This window comes from Rhea americana, unplaced genomic scaffold, assembly GCF_003343005.1.
Source record: "Rhea americana isolate MKP2758 unplaced genomic scaffold, rheAme1 scaffold_33, whole genome shotgun sequence".
Taxonomy (NCBI): domain Eukaryota; kingdom Metazoa; phylum Chordata; class Aves; order Rheiformes; family Rheidae; genus Rhea; species Rhea americana.
Window position 1 is genome coordinate 1,930,008 of NW_028186457.1, and position 18,223 is coordinate 1,948,230.

Here is an 18,223-nt window from a genome sequence, read left to right on the forward strand (position 1 = left end):
GCGGCGTCCCCACCCGCGCGGGCCGAGGGCCCGGGGCCCGGTCCGGGGGGGGGCGTTAGGGGTGTTCGCGCTACAACTGCCGGATCTTAAGGGTTTTATGCGCTCTAAAAATAATCATACGTGACCGTACGTGTCCCTGTAATCACGCGGTGATGCCGTGGGCTCTTACATCGCTCCGCAGCTAGAGCGGTGCTGTGAATTGGGTATGTGGGTCAGGTGCGGCGAGGTGCCCTGGTAGGGGGAAAAGTGAACGTTAGGTGGCTCTTCCCTTCCCGCCCGAGAGGTGCGCTGCAGGGCCCACGCGAGTCTCCTCTGGCGTCCTCTCTCCTCCGTAATACGGTTTTAATGSTTCGCTGTGGAATTACTGAAGATGAAAGCGTTAAATAAGCTAAGTACTTTTAAGCTGTATTGAATCATTTAAGCATTTCTTGAAAGGATGTAAGCAGTAATGGAAGCTTGCCTTGAAAGAAGAGGGATTTTTATAGTGCACAGAAAACGTTTCCAAACTACGAGATTTCTTTCTTCAAACAATGCAGCATGTTGCAGAGTGCAAGAGGCCTTCCAAAACAAGTTCCTATATATGTGGCAAAGGCTTAGTTGCAGAATGAATCTCTACATGCCTGTCTTGCAAAACATCTTGGAGTCCCTTGTGGCGTAGCACTTGTTAGCAGAATACCCTAGAAAGTGTAATTTTTCTTTCTTATGGGATTCCCTAATGGATAGTTTTAAGGGAACAAGGAGTGATGAGTTAGTATTTATGCTGCATTGAAAAACTGAAAAGAATATTCTTTTTTTTTTGTCCTGCTCTGTGACTAAATCCTTCACTGCCACTTGAAAATAATAAAAATATTGTATGAAAATTTTACTTTGATGTGTTATTGGTATTTGATGTTGCTTATGGTGGCCAGCAATAGGAAATACCTGTTTCCTTCAAAATACATTTACATTCTTAGAAGAGGACTTAGAATTCTTAYAAATTGTCATAGTTGCTATTGAAATGTATTGAACTTGATTATTAATTCAGCTAATGATGCTGTATGTAGTTCAATTGACTTTTTTTCAAAGGKTTGATTGTGTTTCAATAAAGCAAAATGGTAAACTAATATTTGTCAGACTCTACTGGAGAAAATCTGTGTGCAGTTTGTCTGGATAAATGCAGCTCAGTGGTTTACATGGCACTAATGGAAGACTATGGTGAAGAAAATGTGTTTTTGAATAGTTTATGACAGCCTGCTGAGATTTCTAAACTGTCAGAAGAAAATTTTTTTTTAAGATTGCTGTTGTAGTTGAGAACCTTGAGAGCTTGTATAGTGTGTGTGAATAGGTAGATGTCTGGGACAGGTAGAGAGAAATAYGTAAAATTTTTCAACCTGTAGCGTAACAGGAGTGTTGTTTTGTTGTATGGTGTTTAATATCCTGGTAGGGGAGATCATATATAAAAATACTTTTTCTACTTTATGTTGATAAACCTCTAGGTACTTTATGGTAAAAGTAAATAACTGTTCACATTTGGTCATAGTATCATCACTGGTTCTTTCATATTAGTCTTAAGAAAGCTGGATTATGTGTAGACATACAGAGTTTAAAGCTGAGGTTAGATACAAAAGCCTGTTTTTTTTTTTTTTTTTTTTATTATTTATTTAAGGATATGGTCTTCTGGAACAGGCAAGCAAATTAGTCATGTTAAATCTAATCCACGTACGTAATAATTTTGGTTCTGTTTTTTTCTTATGTTTTCTTCTCAATTACTGTTGGTATTTAGGTATAAATTAGATTTTTAAAATTTTTATCATTATTAATAAAGGTTTATGGAGAACTTTTTGAAAGACGATATGTATTAGCCATACAAGTTTCAGTTGTTAGTTCTTTTTCATCTATGTTATCTTCATTACAGGCTGACTTTTTATGTTAGCAGACTAAGTCAAAAGTAATGAATAACATGTAATCTGTTGTTGTGACAGCTTGTTCAGTGGTTCTCTAACTGAACAGTCTTTGGACTGAGAGTAATGTCTGCCTGGAAAATACATTATGAGAGTGCTAATGGAGTGATTTCTTCCATCATTCYCCTCTCTCCCACCGAGCATGTCGCCAAAGGTGTTCTGACCTGTCTAGATATACATAGCTTGTGTGGAGTAAGGGCTAGACTGTGTTACAATTTCTTTTCAAATCTTTTCAGTTAATATTATCCTTATTATGTAGACTAGTATTTGGGGAAAAATTAATAATGGGAATAAGTGCAGCTGATCAGTATAATTTATTACATTTTGTTAGCTTCTGTAGAACTTACTTTCATATACATGATGAGCTAATGTAAATATGTATATAGACTAGTGACTCTACCTGGGTTTATCTAGTTAGCCAGCAATTGTCCTGAAAGCTTAATTTCTAAATTTTAACTTCTAATATTCTGAAAGAAGAACTCACAGAATATWMMAAAAAAAAAAAAAAAAATGGTGCATTATACTGACAACACTAATTTCTCTGTGGGGAGGAGAAATATCTTGTCTTTTTTTTCTAATGATAAACTGAATTCTCAATTTTAAGATTCTGATGTAGTGTTACAGAATAGGTCAAAGTAGGTCATGTATATTATAATTGCATATAACATGCAAAATGGCATTGCTGTACATTATATAATTGGGCAGTGGGCACAGCATTCAGAACGCAGTGTGCCAGTTTTGATTCTTACTTCTGGGTCTTTGTATGAGATCTTGACTTAGTAATATATGACTAAGGGTAGATGTAACTTATGTCAGTATGTTAACCTAATTTCTTGGTTAAGCATACATTTTTTATAGGTTTTTCTGCATTGTTTTTAATGCAGAATTAATGTCTCTAATTTCATCTTAAATATGTATTTTTGAGAAGTTGTGGAAGTTCTGGTAAGACTGAATTAAAGAAAGATGGAGTTCTGTGTTAGGATACTGCAGTGGCTTCTATCTGCAGGAATCTGTGGTCTACAGACACTTGACCGACAAATACACATATGGCATAGTTTAGAGTCTAACTTAATGAGGTCGTTTGAAGTTGGACTTGCTTGAACAAGGACAAAGCAGAGCTATTTTCTGTGTGCTTTTAAAACTGAGGATAAGGAATTGTTAGTATAGGGAGGCTTGCAGAGTTGTGACTTCCCTGTCCATTTGGAATGTCTTTTATTTGTATTCTGTTTCTCAAATTATTGCATTTTTTTAAATTATGATTCCAAGCAGTAACTTAGTTCTTCATAAGAGTGAATTCCTTTTGTTTAGGCTAATGTTCAACTACACGGATGTTTTTTTTTTCCTTGCTCACTTTTTTCATTCTGTGTTTCCTTTCAATCATTTGTCCACCTTTGTGGATTATCTGTAGTAGTAAAAGATGCTGGTTTTGTGTTCCTGAAGAGGAATGTTTTCTGGTAAGTACCATGACAGTTTGACAACAGCAGTGCTTTCAGTAGTAAAATTCAGATGTTTCAGATGTTGATGTTTGCAAAGACAGTACTTCTGAAATACAGGTGTGATAGCACTGATAAATAGTTTTTATTTGGATAATGAAGAAATCGTAGCTATGCAAGGAAAAAAAAAGAATTTCAAGAAGCTACTCCCTACTCTGAGGCAGAAGCAAATATACTGAAATTGTATCTGATAGATATTTGTCTGATCTGCTCTTAAAAACATCTAAAGAGGGTAATACCACACCGCTGATCTATTTATAGCTGGTGCATAACTATCATTATAGTTAGCAGACTTTTCTTAATATTTAACTTATGTCTCTCTCTTACTACTAGTTAAGCCAATTACTTCTTGGACCGCCGTTATTACTCATGCAGGGTAATGATTTCTGTACTGTTTATACCACCCGTTTGCATACATGGAGGCTATTCTCTTATTTCAGCCTTCTCTTTACTAAACTGTACAAACAGGCCTTTTCTTCACAGGTCATATTTTCTCAKKTTTTTTTATTCCTTTGGGCGTTAATTCCCACTTGACTCTAATTTGTCTGTATCTCTTTTGAAGTTCTCCTGCCAAAATCTTACTGCAACAGAGTACGTTACAGTAGAAAAAACATGTGACAGCCCCATTAAAATGTCATTYGGGAAGGAGTGGTTTTTTTATTGTTGTTGTTTTTTGTGTGTGTGTATGAAAACGTCAGTTTCTTGACCATACARTTTAAAATATATGGTATGTCTCATATCCTTTTCTTGTAGTGTTTGTTAAACAAGTTATCTGTTTCTTCCTCTTTCTACCTTGAGTTATCTTTCTGAATCATAGAACTTAATCCTGATCTTAGATTAGCTTTCTTCTTTTAGATATTTCTAGACTGTACAGGATCAGTATTTGGTAAGTTATTCTATAGCAAATTCTGCAGTTTCTGCCCTTCCCCGTATCTTTCCCAGCACTTGCAATCCCTGAGACTTTTAGATGCAAGTCTGCTCTACAAAGAAACAATCATTGGTAGCAAGCTCTTGTAGGATTGGTTGCAGCTTCTATCGGAAAAAATGTGTCTTTAGCAGTTATATATGTTATGTCTTTGAAGTAARTTGTATTGGCAGGATAACTTCTGGCAGGGTAACTGCATCTGAACGAGCCTTTTGCCATTTTGAAATGTCATCAGAGCATCACAGCCCAGTGATACAGTAGAAAAATTTTTAATCCTATAGGCTTGCTTTATTGGAAGATTTGCAGAGTCAGCTACCAAACAGATGTGATCAACATGTCCCCTGGCTTTCCTCCAGTTTGTCTGACTTTTTATGTAAAAAATTTTGTTCATAACTTTAGGGGCTGAATCACAGATGGGGCAAATAATTGGATTCTTTTAGCAGTGCTGCCTTCACAAAAAACAAAATAGACACAAGAGTGATCATAAARAAAGTCTTTAGCTTGTTGCTGGAAGAAATATTGGAGTATTCAGTGTTGATTACCTCTTATCTCACCTCAAAATGATTTCACCATAAAGTTAGATGAGAGTGTTGCCAAAACTATGGCAGTAAGAACCTTTCAGCAAAGATTTGAACACTGAAGAACATCTAGGTCAGGCAGTTGTTCAGATAAGAAGAAAATTACTTGACACCCAGAGTAATCAAAGTTCTACAAGATATAAAGAAAATAAAGCATTTTCTATTGAAAATGTGAGAATTACCACCCCTAAATGTTTATTGGTAAAGGGCAACTGACTGCTGAAACATGATCAATAAAGTTCAACCTATTCAGTTGCTGTTTTTGTCTCACTCACTATGTGCTCTTCTAATAGTGCCACAGTTACTGCACCTTCTGCACGAGGACTGATGAAACAAGAGTGTAATTGGATTAGTAAAACCCCAAACCTTCAACGCTGATTTGTTTTTGTTTGTTTGTTTAAATAATAGTTTGATGAGAAATGAATGGAAACAGAGAAATAGTTTGGAAACAGTTTCTTCTGCCACTGGTACAGTAAGTGCAGTAACTTCTGGTGGGGGTGAGGTGAAGTGTAGTGAATGACATCTTAAGCTGCTGCAACAAGTTTCATTAGAAGATAGCTGTTAAGGCTCTGGGTCTGTGATATTGGCACTGTCATGAATACCAAATGAGGCTTTCAAATGAGAATGTATATGTTGATGAAGTGGCTGATAAGTCTTAGGTAAAATCTTAATCCATAATGAAATCAGAAGAAAGGTATTCCAGTATTCTGCTTCCAAGAGTAATAAGCAAGAGAGGATGCTTTGGGAAGAGTAAGAAAGAAAAGGCAAACATATAATAATTTCCCAGAATATTCAGTCTCTAGCTATTTTCAGCAAAGGGCTATTCTAAGTCTAATGTTGTTTCTGTGTAGTTAGTAATCTTTGAATATATTTTCCTCAAACTTGTCTGGTCCTTTTTTGCACCCAACTACATCTATAGCATCCAAAGAGCCTTTGACAAGAAATTCAACATATATGCTACTTGTAAGGTGTGTTTTTTTTTTTTTTTTTTTTTGGTAGGAGGGGGGAGCAAACAATCTCTGTGCACCCGCTCTTCCTTATGAAGTTTTTGTAGATTATTATCATTTCCTCCTTCCCTGGTGTCCCTGTCCCCCAGCACTTCTGAACCTGAAGAGTCCTCGCTTGCCTATTTCTTCCCCACTGGAGAACCTATTCTGTGTCTCTGATTATACTTTTTGCTGTTCCTATTTGACTGAAGGCACCAGCACAGCTAGTGATATTCAGGATGTGGGCATGAGGATCTCTGTTCTGTATTCAGTTTCTTAATAGTTCCTAACACTGGCTTGCTTTTAGGACCATCAGTGAGTTGACATTTTCATGGGATCATCCATAGTCCTAGTTTCATTCATGAATTGTAGTAATCAGTGCAAAGCCCATTGTTTTCTGTGTGAAGTTAGGGTTGCTTCCCTCCCACAACTTGCACCACTTTCGTTCACCTGCATTGGCTATCACCTGCTTTATTGCTCAGTCATCTGCTCTGATAAGGTCCAGCTTTGCTTCTTCAGTTGGTCCTTTTCTTGCTAGTCTGAAAAACATAATATTGATGTAAAGTGTATTGTCAGCAGACTTTTCACCTTACTGCTATTTCCTGGATAATTTAGAATATGCTGAAAAGTGCAGGTTCTTGTTGAGCCTCTCTGGTATCCTTCCATTATGTTCGATTATGTTAACACCAATTAGGCCTATTCTGATTTCTATACTCTAGCCAATTTACTCATGGTCTTCCCTCTAATGTTGTGACTGTAAAAAGCCTTTGGTGAGACTTTTTCAGCTTTGTATATTCTGAATGAGTTTTAAAAAGTGATTTGGAAAACAAGGATCTCTTTTAGCCCCAGCCATATTTGCTCTTCCCTACTTTATCATAATTAATTTATTTGCTATAGGTCAGACTTACTGCTTTGTAATTTTCTGAAATTTCTTTTAAAAAACATTGGATTACACCTGCATCTTTATATCTTCAGGCACCAATGTAGCTTTTAGTGAGAGGTTATACAGTGCTCTTTGTAACACAGCTGTTTTCATCTTTCAGTTCTGTTGAAACTTTTTAGGCAAATGTCATTTAGATCTGATTTTTTTTAAGTTTTCTTTCTTTCTACATTTGCTTCATTCTCAAGAAATTATTTGTTATTAGATTTGTTCTTTGTAGAGGAGACAAGATCTTCCAAACTTCTATTGCAAAGAACAGTGATTCAGAGAATTCATTTAGCTTACCTGCAATAGCCTTACATCCTGCAATTGTAAAGGACGAGGACAGAAAATGCCCATTGTAGCTGTACCTGTGTATACCACCGTATGGTGTGGCTTCCTTTCTCTAATACTGCCTTCTATCAGATATTTTGGGGTTCAGTATTACAATAGTCTTCAGTTAGTCCAGATCCGTGCAGTGGCTAAAGGGATGGATCCAGCTTGAATTCTARCTCATTTTTTTGTGTTTTTCATGCTGTGGAAGTGTCAGATCAGGGAGGTTGAGCTGGCTGATAGCTCTCTTAAAATTCATAAAAATAACTTTGCATTTGAGCATCCCTTTGCTCCTGCACACCAGTGAGGGTCCGTAGAAAGAGGCAGTTARCAGATAGATACTAATGCCAGCTGTAGAAATGGAGGAGTTCATTTCTCTGACTGACTCCCCCGATGGTCGTCTTTCAACCCACTGTGATCACAGAACTGAAAGATGAACTGGAAAAGATAAACTGCAGTAATTAGTCTGTCTTTAAACTTTCTTCTRTGTGCTGTCTGAAGTGAAGTCTGTCTGGTAAGTAGCATAACTGCTCTCGTACTTACAGTGCTCTAATTGTTTACAATAGTTGGTGTGCGCTGGAAGCCAGCTTTTGCTCTTGTGTCACTTTAGTGATTTTCACTTAAAGAATGTCCGTAGGTTATAAGCAGTTTGTGATGGAATTACTTTCTCAGAGCATGGGTACTCTTCTAAAATCATTTCATTGTTACTGGTTTCAGCAGTCTTCCATTTTTGACTAGTGAAGATTGCGGGAATCACTAATACCTAGTAAGAATAAGAAGGTTTACTCTGTACAGTTAGTTCCTTGGCTTAACTGCTGCTCTTGAATCCTGCTGTAACGAGGAGATATGTACCACATTCTTGTAAGGCATATATGTGAACAGTCTGTGACACCCTCTGGTAGCATKTGCAGTAGGGGACATGCAGCTGCAGTTTTGTAATGGTTTTTGTTGTAATATCTTTAGCCCTTCTTCAGAAATACTTTGACTCTCCAATCTTCAGAGTGAACTGAAACTGACACTGTTGCCATTCATCATACTTTCAGCAGAAGACCTCCAAATGGCAGCAGCAAGTACTGAGAACTAAGAGGAACACTGAGATTTTTAGGGAAAAAAAAAGCAGCACCAAAATCTCTTTGTGATAGTCACTGTAGTCCTGTGTAGTACGTACCTCGTTGACATGTTTTGAATTTATTCATGTGAATTATGAGGATTAAAATTTCAGGTGCCTGTTTTCTTTGAGAAGCCTTTTATGGTGCTGTTCAGTTCATTTAAGATTGTAAATTAGGAAAAAAGTCAAACAGCCTGCAAGTATTGTTCTATGTATTTGTGAGTATTATAATTTTATCTTAATACATTGAATAAGATTTAAACATTTTAATGATGTAAATAGCATTAATCACTTTATGTAACATGTAGCTTCATGAAGGAGAAGGAATTTGTTCTTAATGCTGTGCTGCTGTGAGACTTTTCAGACAATGTGGTGGTGATAAATTTCCAAGACACTAGAATGATTTGGAGGCAGTGATTCAGTCATTTGTAGCCCATTGACCTGTGTCCCTTAATTTTTTTTAGGATACTTGTGTGAGAGAAGCTCTTTGGTAAAAGTAGAGCTTAACGCAATGAACAGAAATATAAGCAGAATCAATTTCTAACTCATCTCTTCCATTGAAAAATTGACAACATTTTGCAAAGTATCAGCGTGGCATCTGAATGTCCACAGGTTTCAGCTATAGTGGTCCTTCTTCAAATTATAGCTGTTGTGTTTGTTTCGTAGTATTTTTGTTGTTGTTGTTAAAATGGTGAACGGGCCTTAACCAAACATGACTTCCTTAGGCAGGTAAAAGATTTTTGATGTTTCAACAAAGTCATTCTACAGGAAAATCAAGAAATCAGCTGTCAAAGGGGGTGCTTGGATTGCTGATAAAGCAATAATATTTTACAGCTATAGGAAATAGAGAAGGAAAGTAGAATGATTTTCATTTTGAGACCAATTAGTGTCTTACCTTTCTGTTGTACTTGAGTGGGCTTAGGAAATGGTAGTCTGTGGAGGCTCCTGGTTCAGTTTGGAAAGCAGAGGTTGATTCAAAGCAGGAACTGAAATTAAGTGTTCAGAAACTCTAAATATGCTTATCTCTYGCTATCAACTGTAAAGGAAGTGTAGGGAGATCAGCCTTCCTAGACTACAGTTACTCTCTCTGAATACTGCTGTAACTATTAAGATGTCTATCTCAAAAGCGTAATTTTGCTATAAGCTCATTGTGAACTAAGTTATCTACTACTTTGCATTTTAATGAGAACCATCATTAAATATTGTATCCTTGCATTCTCAAACTTTCCAGGGCTTTCTAACTTTTTGGAGTCAATATCATTGTTTCTTAGGCTGATATGTTATATGGATATGTCAAATCACAACTTGTAGAACAGCTGGCATCAAAGATTTAATCCAAGTAGGATGAGGTTTTACTTTTCTCACTGGGCCTGCTGGATCTTGCAGTTGATTCTGAAGTTTGTCTCTCAAAGCACTTTGAGAGATGGACTGTAGTATGGTATTAAAAGTGATGATGTTGCTTTTTAAACTTCTAGCCTTCCTGCAGCTGGGAAGACACCATCCGTAATTAGGAGTTGTATTTTATGCAAGTCTCTCTCTTCTCCCCTCCCGCCCCCTTCTTTTTGAAATTTGAACCCCAGGAGTAAATATAGTAAATGTTTAGAAAATAAACTTCAAATCTTGCCTACTTCTATACAACTGAGCATGTCTTATGTGCTAAATTAGACATAAAATCACTCTTTTTAGGCTGGAAAAGAGAGATTTTAAGTCTTCAATTTCTGAAATTGAAAGTCTGTACATTGAAGAGATTTGATACCTCTACAATGTCAAAAAAGATTTTGAACGCTTCAGCCATCTCATGCTTGCTGTCTGAAATTTCTGATATTCCACTCTGAATAGTGAATCTGTAGGTTGTGTACAGAGGCAAGATGACATCTTATCTGTGATGCATTTCTATACACACAAGGATTTCATTAACCTTCTTTGCTATTGTATTGCCCTTAGATGAGTCTGCATATGATTTAATAACTTTTCTGAATTGTCACTTACCAAGACTGTCCAGTCTTGTAGCTGCAACTTCRCAGTTTTCTAAATGATCTTAGTTTGTTTGTATGCAAAAGCATTGTTTAATAATTTTTGCATTTAAAATGGTTTTAAATATGAATAACATTAAATGAAAAAAGTTATTGAAAGTATTTAAGTTATTTGATTGTACTTAAACACATTTTATTGGACTGTGACTTTTATAAAGAGTTGATTCATTTCATTTTCTTGAGCATAATTTACCTTTCTCCTTGTTTGTGCCYGTTTTACCATTGGCAGCCTGTAGGAGGTTGTAGTAGGAACCTTGCTTGTCAATGCTTTTAGCTAAATAGGAATATGGGTCTCAACATACCATATTTTAATCCATGAAATGAGTTTCCTATTAGTTAAGCCTTTTAAGCAATTAATTAAAGCATTGTATAATATTTAATCAAATATGTTGGCAAAAGCTAAGTATGCTAATTGCTGTAGTTACTTTTGTTAGCTAATCTGTAATCCTTTCAAGACAGCGTGTTTTGCTTGGCAGTAGTAACCGTCCTGGACATTAATGTATGTACTATATTTTTGCTTGTAATTCTATGATAAAAGCCAAATTARTTATGGTATTAGTTTCATCACAATTGATGTTGAGGTAGATAATCTATGGCTCTGGGGCCTTTCCTTTTATCCTTCTTAGTTTCTTATACAACATTTGCAGTCCACTGAATCTTCCAGATTTCTAAGTATTTTGAAATTAGGCACTTAATGCTTAAGTTAAGTTTAGTGCTTAATTAATTTCAAATATTTGATCTGGAGCACTTTGTCATATACTGCTCCATATTCTTTTGTTGTGGATGGTGAAGTTTCTATTCCAATAACATTGTGCTGTGATTTGGATGSATCTTCTTCATTTTTAAAAACCAGAATAGAAAATGGATGCTTACTATTTCTTGCAGTTCTGTGTCACCACTTGCAGCTTCATCATCTAAATTCAGTCAAATTGGATACCTGATTTCTCATTATAAGTTTCTGTTTGCTTCTAATTCTCTACTGAAAAAAAAAATGTTGACTTTGAGTGATTTGGATGCTACTTTAGAGGTCTATTATGCTGAAGTAATTTAAAAGTTGGCTTAGGATATTACATATTTAAGTTGCTTGTGTCTGTACAACAGATTAAAATAGTTTAGGTTTTTGAAAAGACTGTTTACAAGACACAGTGAGACATTTGGGGCAAAGTTTAGAAGTGTACTTACTAAGCTATGTGGGAGAATCAGAACAAAACTTAAAATATTTTGGAAAGCAAAATTAAATTGTGCAGAAAAAAAATGAATGTAAACACTGTTCCCTTTCCGCAAAGGAGCATTTGATGTGTTTTAGGTTCCTTGTTTAGTCAAACAGTCRTTCTGGTGGCAGGATGGTTTAGCTCGGCTGTTCAGGTCCAAATCGTGCATCGTGGCATCTCTGGAAAAGCAGGCCGCGAGAGGCAGAAATAGAGGGCAGTGCAGCTTCTGTTTGATGTTCTTGGAGTCAAAAACAGCTTTTCAGTCCTGAATTGTTGCCCTGGACCAGCAAGTTAGTTATGAGAGTTGCTGGTCTAGACTCTCTTCCAYGGTCTGGCAGACCTGACTGGGAAGGACTGGTGAAACAGCCGAGCTGGGTGGACCCACTCAGTTTATCCTGTGCGCTGCAGCTAATATCAGGGTCTGGGGAAATCGGAGGGTGAAGAAGGTGATTCAGAATAAAAAGGGCCACGTGATGGAAGAAGAAATAGAGAGGAGGGCATTACAGCTCTATGGCTCTTGCCATTCCTCGTGTGCTGTTGACAGGCAGGCATCCGTCCCTGCTGGCTTTCAAAGCTGAGGATTACTTGAGGTGAGCTAGGGAAGGTTGGAGTCCTTAGGGTGAATGAAAGGTCTCAACAGCTTTTTCTTTTTTCAAAGATTTTTCTATTCATTCCCCTCTAATAGCTTTCCATTTTAAAAGATCCCATAATAGTGTGACAGGAAGAACATTTCCATTATTATATTCCCTAGGTAGTCTCTAGTTTGTAGTGTTCCAGATTTGACCCATTAAGTTCTGTACTTTTTCAGTTTTGTAAATATACCCTTAATTTATTAATATCATTGGCTTTTGATTTGAATTGATTTAATCTTTCTCTCCCTTTTTGCACTTGCACTTTCTTATGGATTACTGGAATATTTGAAGATCTGAGTTTTTGTAAAACAGGACACGTCTGGTGTGTTATTGTTGGACTTCAATTTTCAGACCTTTCTTTTTCCTGCTTAGGTACTTTATTTGTTTTTGGTCTTCTGCTTCTCTCTCTCTCTCTTTTTTGTTGTTTTTTTGTTTTTTTCCTTCTGTCCTTCATGTTTTCCTGTTTTGCTTCTGCTTTTAAATTCTTTGAAATGGCTTTTTCATTCTTTGGCTTTTTGTTCAAGGTATGTTTTACATCTATATAAAATGTTTTCCTTCCCCTTTTTTTCTGTGGAGTTGTAATCTTTTAGGTATTCACTTATATCCTAGAACAATTCTGATTTTTCTTTTATGCCTTCTACGCTCTGCTTCTGTTGTTACCGGTTATGTCAGTCATTGTTTTGAGCTATGAAAAATTGTACTTTGAAGTTCAGATTTAGGTATTACTGTTTGCTATCTTGTTTTGTTTAGTTAGGCTATTTGGGTCATGGTCAATGGAGCTTAAATGAGCAAAAATCTTATTTTTGTTCAAATACTCTTCTTGTTTGTGAGWTGAAGTCCTGCTTCCTAATGCTATAGGTAAGATCTTGTGTTCAGCAGCTATCCTCTGTTATTCTTAGGAAACTTCAAAGTCTTGTCTCTGGCCTTTTAAAACTTCCGTTGCTGGGAACTCAATTGTTGTGTGTGTGTGTGTGTGTATATATATATATATGTACACACATACATATGTGCCATATGTATATAATATGGTATTTTGAAAAAAGTAGTATTTCTGTATGTCACATTAGGTGATTGATTCACCTAATTCTGTGATTTACAGAAGATCCTGCAAGTCTAAGCATCTGAGTCTTTAGAAGTAGTATTTYTGAGATGCAAAGCATTTTGTCTGGCTCATCTCCTCCATAGGAAGTAAATTGTTACAATCTTTTTCTGAATATCCATTTCTACAATAAAAAAAAAAAAAAAACTGCCACTATTTACATTTACCTGGCTCTTTGTATTGTGTATTTTTGTATAGACAAGCATGTCTCTGAATAGCAGTCCTAGCRGAGTTTGATTTTGTGTCATGTTGGCTTAATTGGCTCATGCCTAATATGATATAATTTCCAATTAAACCTTTACCTGTGTTTGGAAAAATTATTACACGTTTTTCTTCTGCTGCATTTGCACTGCATTATTTTGCTTTGGTGTGAGAACAGGGAGTTATGATTTCGTATCCTCTGGCTGATTTTAGTGAAAATTTGAAGGAAGTTAATATCCTTGAGATTCCTGCTCCTCTGAAATAGGTTAGTGGACTTCAGCGTTGTACGGCATCTTTCTGTGCAGTAAAGGGTAATTGCATGAATCTAGTTTCCTTATGAATTCGGGTCAAGACTTGCTTGTGTTTCTTTGTCTTTTTGCTCATTTTTAACATACATGGCACCATGAAAACTGGCTTGTGTTTTTTGCGTGCTTAGATACCACCTCTGCTGCTCTAATGATTTATTTGGGGCTCTCATGCAACTAATTTGATTCTYTGAAATTTGTAATTCTGTTATGAAGCTAGATATTGTAGGAACTATTTCGTCTCTCCAGGTGAGATATTGCCGTATCCCATAAACTAAACCCACCCTTTCCAACCCACTGAATYTGCTTGCTTTCTTCCCTCACTGTGCAAGGCTAAATGGTCGTATTTTTTTATATATAAACTTCAAGGCTTTTTGTGTGTGCACAAGTCACAAGACTATGGTATGTCTACCCGTGTTGGTGTGCTTTGATCTCTCAGTAAACGAGAGTACACGCATGCRGACAGTGAGCACAGAGCTTGAACGGCTGCGCTACCGTCCACACAACTGACTTGTCCACTGGCTTCATTTCATTGGCTGTGAGAAAATAAAAAACGATTTCCAAGAATCACCTGGGTATTTTCCTTCCCTCAGCAGCTTTCCCAGATCCTGAAAGACTTCCAGGCCCTGTGGAAGGTGGCTGACGGGAAGTGACTCATGAATATGAATCAGCATCTCCCCACCCTTAGCCCCAAAATGCTGTTGCTAGGGGATTCTGCTCTGTTTGCTGCTCCTMTCACATCATCACCTTTTTGAAATTCACTCTCTGTCATCATTTCTTTAATTGCATTCAAATTCAGGCTGCTTGTGTTTGTCTTCAAGACCTTGACAGAATTTTACTTTTGTGTCTGCTCCTGTTGTATTTTGCTGCCTCTGCTTCTCCTAGATCATTCTTAGATTTCTTTTTTCCTTTTTCTCTTCCTTTTCATCCTGGATTGTAACTGTGTGTGTGTGGGTGGATGTATACGCTACTTTGTATCCATGGATTTATTCGTATTGAATGCATCTTTTAAAGTACATTTATTTTTGTCTGTTTTTTTCCCAATCTCCTCCCATCCATTGCTATAATAAGCAGTTAAAAACAGAACTGATGTCTCAATTCATAATAATGAAGCCTTCATAGAGTTGATGTGTCAACTACTTAATTTTAATTTTGGTATTGATTTATTTTTGAGATGAAAAAGATTAATTAGTTTAGTTTGTGATTGATTGCACTTTATCCTGGAGGAGAGAATTTGGTTAAAGTATAATGATGTGCAAAGTTCATAAATTATTCAGAGAAACACAATTTCTTTGAATTCCTTAAAAGAAAAAAAAATTGAAGGAATTAGGAAGGGAAAAGAAATGAATGTTYGCTCATTTTCCTGTATACTTCTAATGAAAGATACCACAGAGTAATATTAAAGAATGAATTCTTGTAACTGGAGGGAACTTGTGTTTCCTAAGATGATTCTTTTTGGTTTTGGTTGCCCTACCAAACAAGTTGAACTTCCAAATTCAGTTATCTCAGCCAGGTTGATGAAGATATTTGGGATATTTTTGTTTGGAGATATAACTTGTTTTTTTAAAGGGTGACCGAAGAGGTGAAATATGTCATAGAATTTTTATATTTCTTTTGACTGCTTTAAAAAAATGCAGAAGTACTTYGTCCAAAGTTATGGAACACATCTTTATGTTTAATGTATTAGGTAACTAATTAAATCAGATATTATGAAAATGACACTAGCTCCTATTAAGACAGATCTAATATAGAATTAAAAAATGCTTTGTGACTATTTTGTAACCAGTGAATAATTCTTTGGAAGTTACCCCCAGTAGTGGTCTACTGGTACAGACACCACATAGTGTATAAAATAATTGACTATACATTTCATTTTGTTTTTTTTCATCCTTCGGGATGTAACAGAAGCAAAAAACAAGGTGTGAGGGAAAAGTTCATTATGTTATTTAAGGCTCTAAAGGTAGAACTAGATAATTAGGCAAACCAGATCTCCTGGCATCTTTTAAGATCAAGAACGAAAGATTTCCTCTTTATTTTGGATGACCTCGGCTATCGTGATTTGGCAAATAAATGAAAATCCAAGCCCTTGTTTTCCTCTCTGAAGATCAGTACAAGCCTGTTTCTTTTGCTCCTAAACATCCTCCAATGATGTTTAGGAGCAACAGAAGCTTTAGTAGATKTTCTGTCTCCCACTGGGGACAGGTGGTGGCATCAGGCGACTGGAGCCAGCACTAGCAGTAAAAGTTCTTAAACTSAACAGGTTTCTGGTGGGGAAGCGAGGCTGGTGGGGGCTTTGGTGTCGGTCGTAGGAGTCTAGTCTCCTCTTGGTTATTACAGAGCTCCAGCCATACAGTAGTACTTGGACTCGGATGTTATGTAGGTAAAGGTCAGGCAGTATCTAAGGGAAAACTTTATGTGGCTCTAAAGTGCAGTTTTCTTTCTGAAAAATGTGAGCTTTGCAGGTCCTGCCATGAGTACTGGGAGCTTTTGAATTCCACTGGTGAAATGAAAGCTGTTCAAAAAGGCTGTTTCATGGAATGAGTATGTAAAAGGCATGATTCCAGAGACTCAAAAAGAAAGATCTACTTAACTGAAATTACTTCTACGTGCAGAAATACAAACAGTTTTTCCACAGTGAACATATGTGGTAGTCCATTTAATAATTAAAGACAAAACAAATGCAAAAATACTGTATAGGAGAATGGTAAATGGTTAAAACTGTAAGATATTCCTAACTATTAAATAATTAGAAAGAAGAATCTGAATTTACAGAGTAGTATAACAGTGATTTTTTTTTTTGGAGAAATTACAGAATGTTTCTGCTTTGCTGTGGAAGACTCTTTCTAGTGTTTTASATGTTTTTATAAAATAGCTATAATCATCGGATCAGGGGTCCACTTGCTTTCCCTGTTATGAGAAAGATCCCTGCCCTGTTCTTGCTGCCTCTTTAGTTATTAGTCCATGAAGTATCCTGTCTTTATCCAGTGCAATTTAGTTTAAGAGACTTTGTTAGAGACATTTTTCCCGAAGGGCTTTTAATGCCRAAGAGTATCAACCTGTAAGTTTTGTCCTTGTGCTCAGTACCCCCTTTGAAGATTGTAATTAATTTGTAGTTAGCTAGAAAACTGCAAGAATATACAAGCAAGGGATTCTAGTGAGTGGCTGGTGCTGAAAGGTGGGTGCTCAGCTGTGCACTCCCACCACTGCCCTGTGCGGGCTCTAGGGCTCATTTGGCACTCTGGTAAGAAAGTAGACCAAGAGAAAATTAATGTTAAGAAGGGGTGGAGGTGGGGGGAAGCTGTGTTTTGTTGGTTTAACTCCTTGAATAGACTTGGAGAAATGGGGAAAAAGAGTAGATCTAGCTCTGAGTCAGAAGAATGAATGATCCTGTGCAGTCAGGAAAAGGGAGGAAAGACTGGCATCTCCCTGACTGGTGGCAATGAGCAGTTATTGGCTTACGTGCTTAAGAAATTAGGGAGTCATCTTCTACGTTCTTGTGTTACAAATCTGAATTTTTGTGATAGGCTGTCTTGCAAACAAATCTCCATGTCTGCTGCTTTGGAATAGGTCTTTGGGTTTCTCCTGTTACGCTCCATAATCATATCCTAAAGAAAGATTACTTTAATTGGTTCTTAATTATTTTTTTTTTTTAAGTTGGCTCATGTTCAAGATACCCTGATAGACTGGATTTCTTCCTGACTGTCCCCCTTATATTTCTAATTTTCTGGGAATCTTGTATGTAACTACAATAAATTATAGTGTATATGTTAAAAATTGATTTAGCTTAACTCCTGCTGAGGCTTTTTTTTTTTTTCCCCAGGGGTGCTAGAACAATCTTGTAATGCTCTTGCATTTTGGTGRAAAATGCTAGAAAATGACAATTTCTAATTTATATCAAGCAAATGTTGAAGCCTCTAGATGTAGGTGGTGTTTCCTGAGTTTCTCAAATACACTGTTCTGAACATAGAACTTTTAAACCCTAGACAGAGGAACCTGTGAAAATATAATTGTATTTTAAATACTTAGAGTAGTGGATATCCTAGGTAGTAGAGCAATTTGGATAATAAAGCTACAAAGCATAATTTGGGGGTATAGGTGGAGACTAAAGTCAGCTTAAGTCTACTAGAATGTTTAACTTGGCTTTTGTGCCATCTGAAAGTGTGTATATGTAATACATACGTACATATTTTGCCTTCAGTTTGGAGAGACTTTGGGGCCAATGTCTGTTTTTCATGTCATATCTGCATATGCAATCTTATCTGTTGGTTATCTGATAGAGTAATAGTTAAATTGCCTGTTGACAGTGAAGAGTTGGCTGCTTTACATCATTTTGACAACCTCAATAATTGTGTAATTTTGGTTTTGTGTTTTAGGATATAAAATAATGATAACGGGGCAGCCATTTCCCTGAAGTTCAGGTTTTCAGGCTCACTGCCATTATGGGTAAGCTTTGTGCACGT

General features: G+C 36.5%; 1 protein-coding gene across 1 annotated transcript in view; it reads left to right on the forward strand.

Moving 5' to 3' along the window:
- Nucleotides 1–18,223, forward strand: part of MAP3K2 (mitogen-activated protein kinase kinase kinase 2) — a 58,156-nt gene that overhangs the window by 5,590 nt on the left and 34,343 nt on the right. Inside the window, exon 2 of the mRNA XM_085310979.1 lies at nt 18,137–18,206. Coding sequence (XP_085167105.1) covers nt 18,203–18,206 — 4 coding nt within the window. The 5' untranslated portion in view covers nt 18,137–18,202. The remainder of the gene's footprint in view (nt 1–18,136; nt 18,207–18,223) is intronic.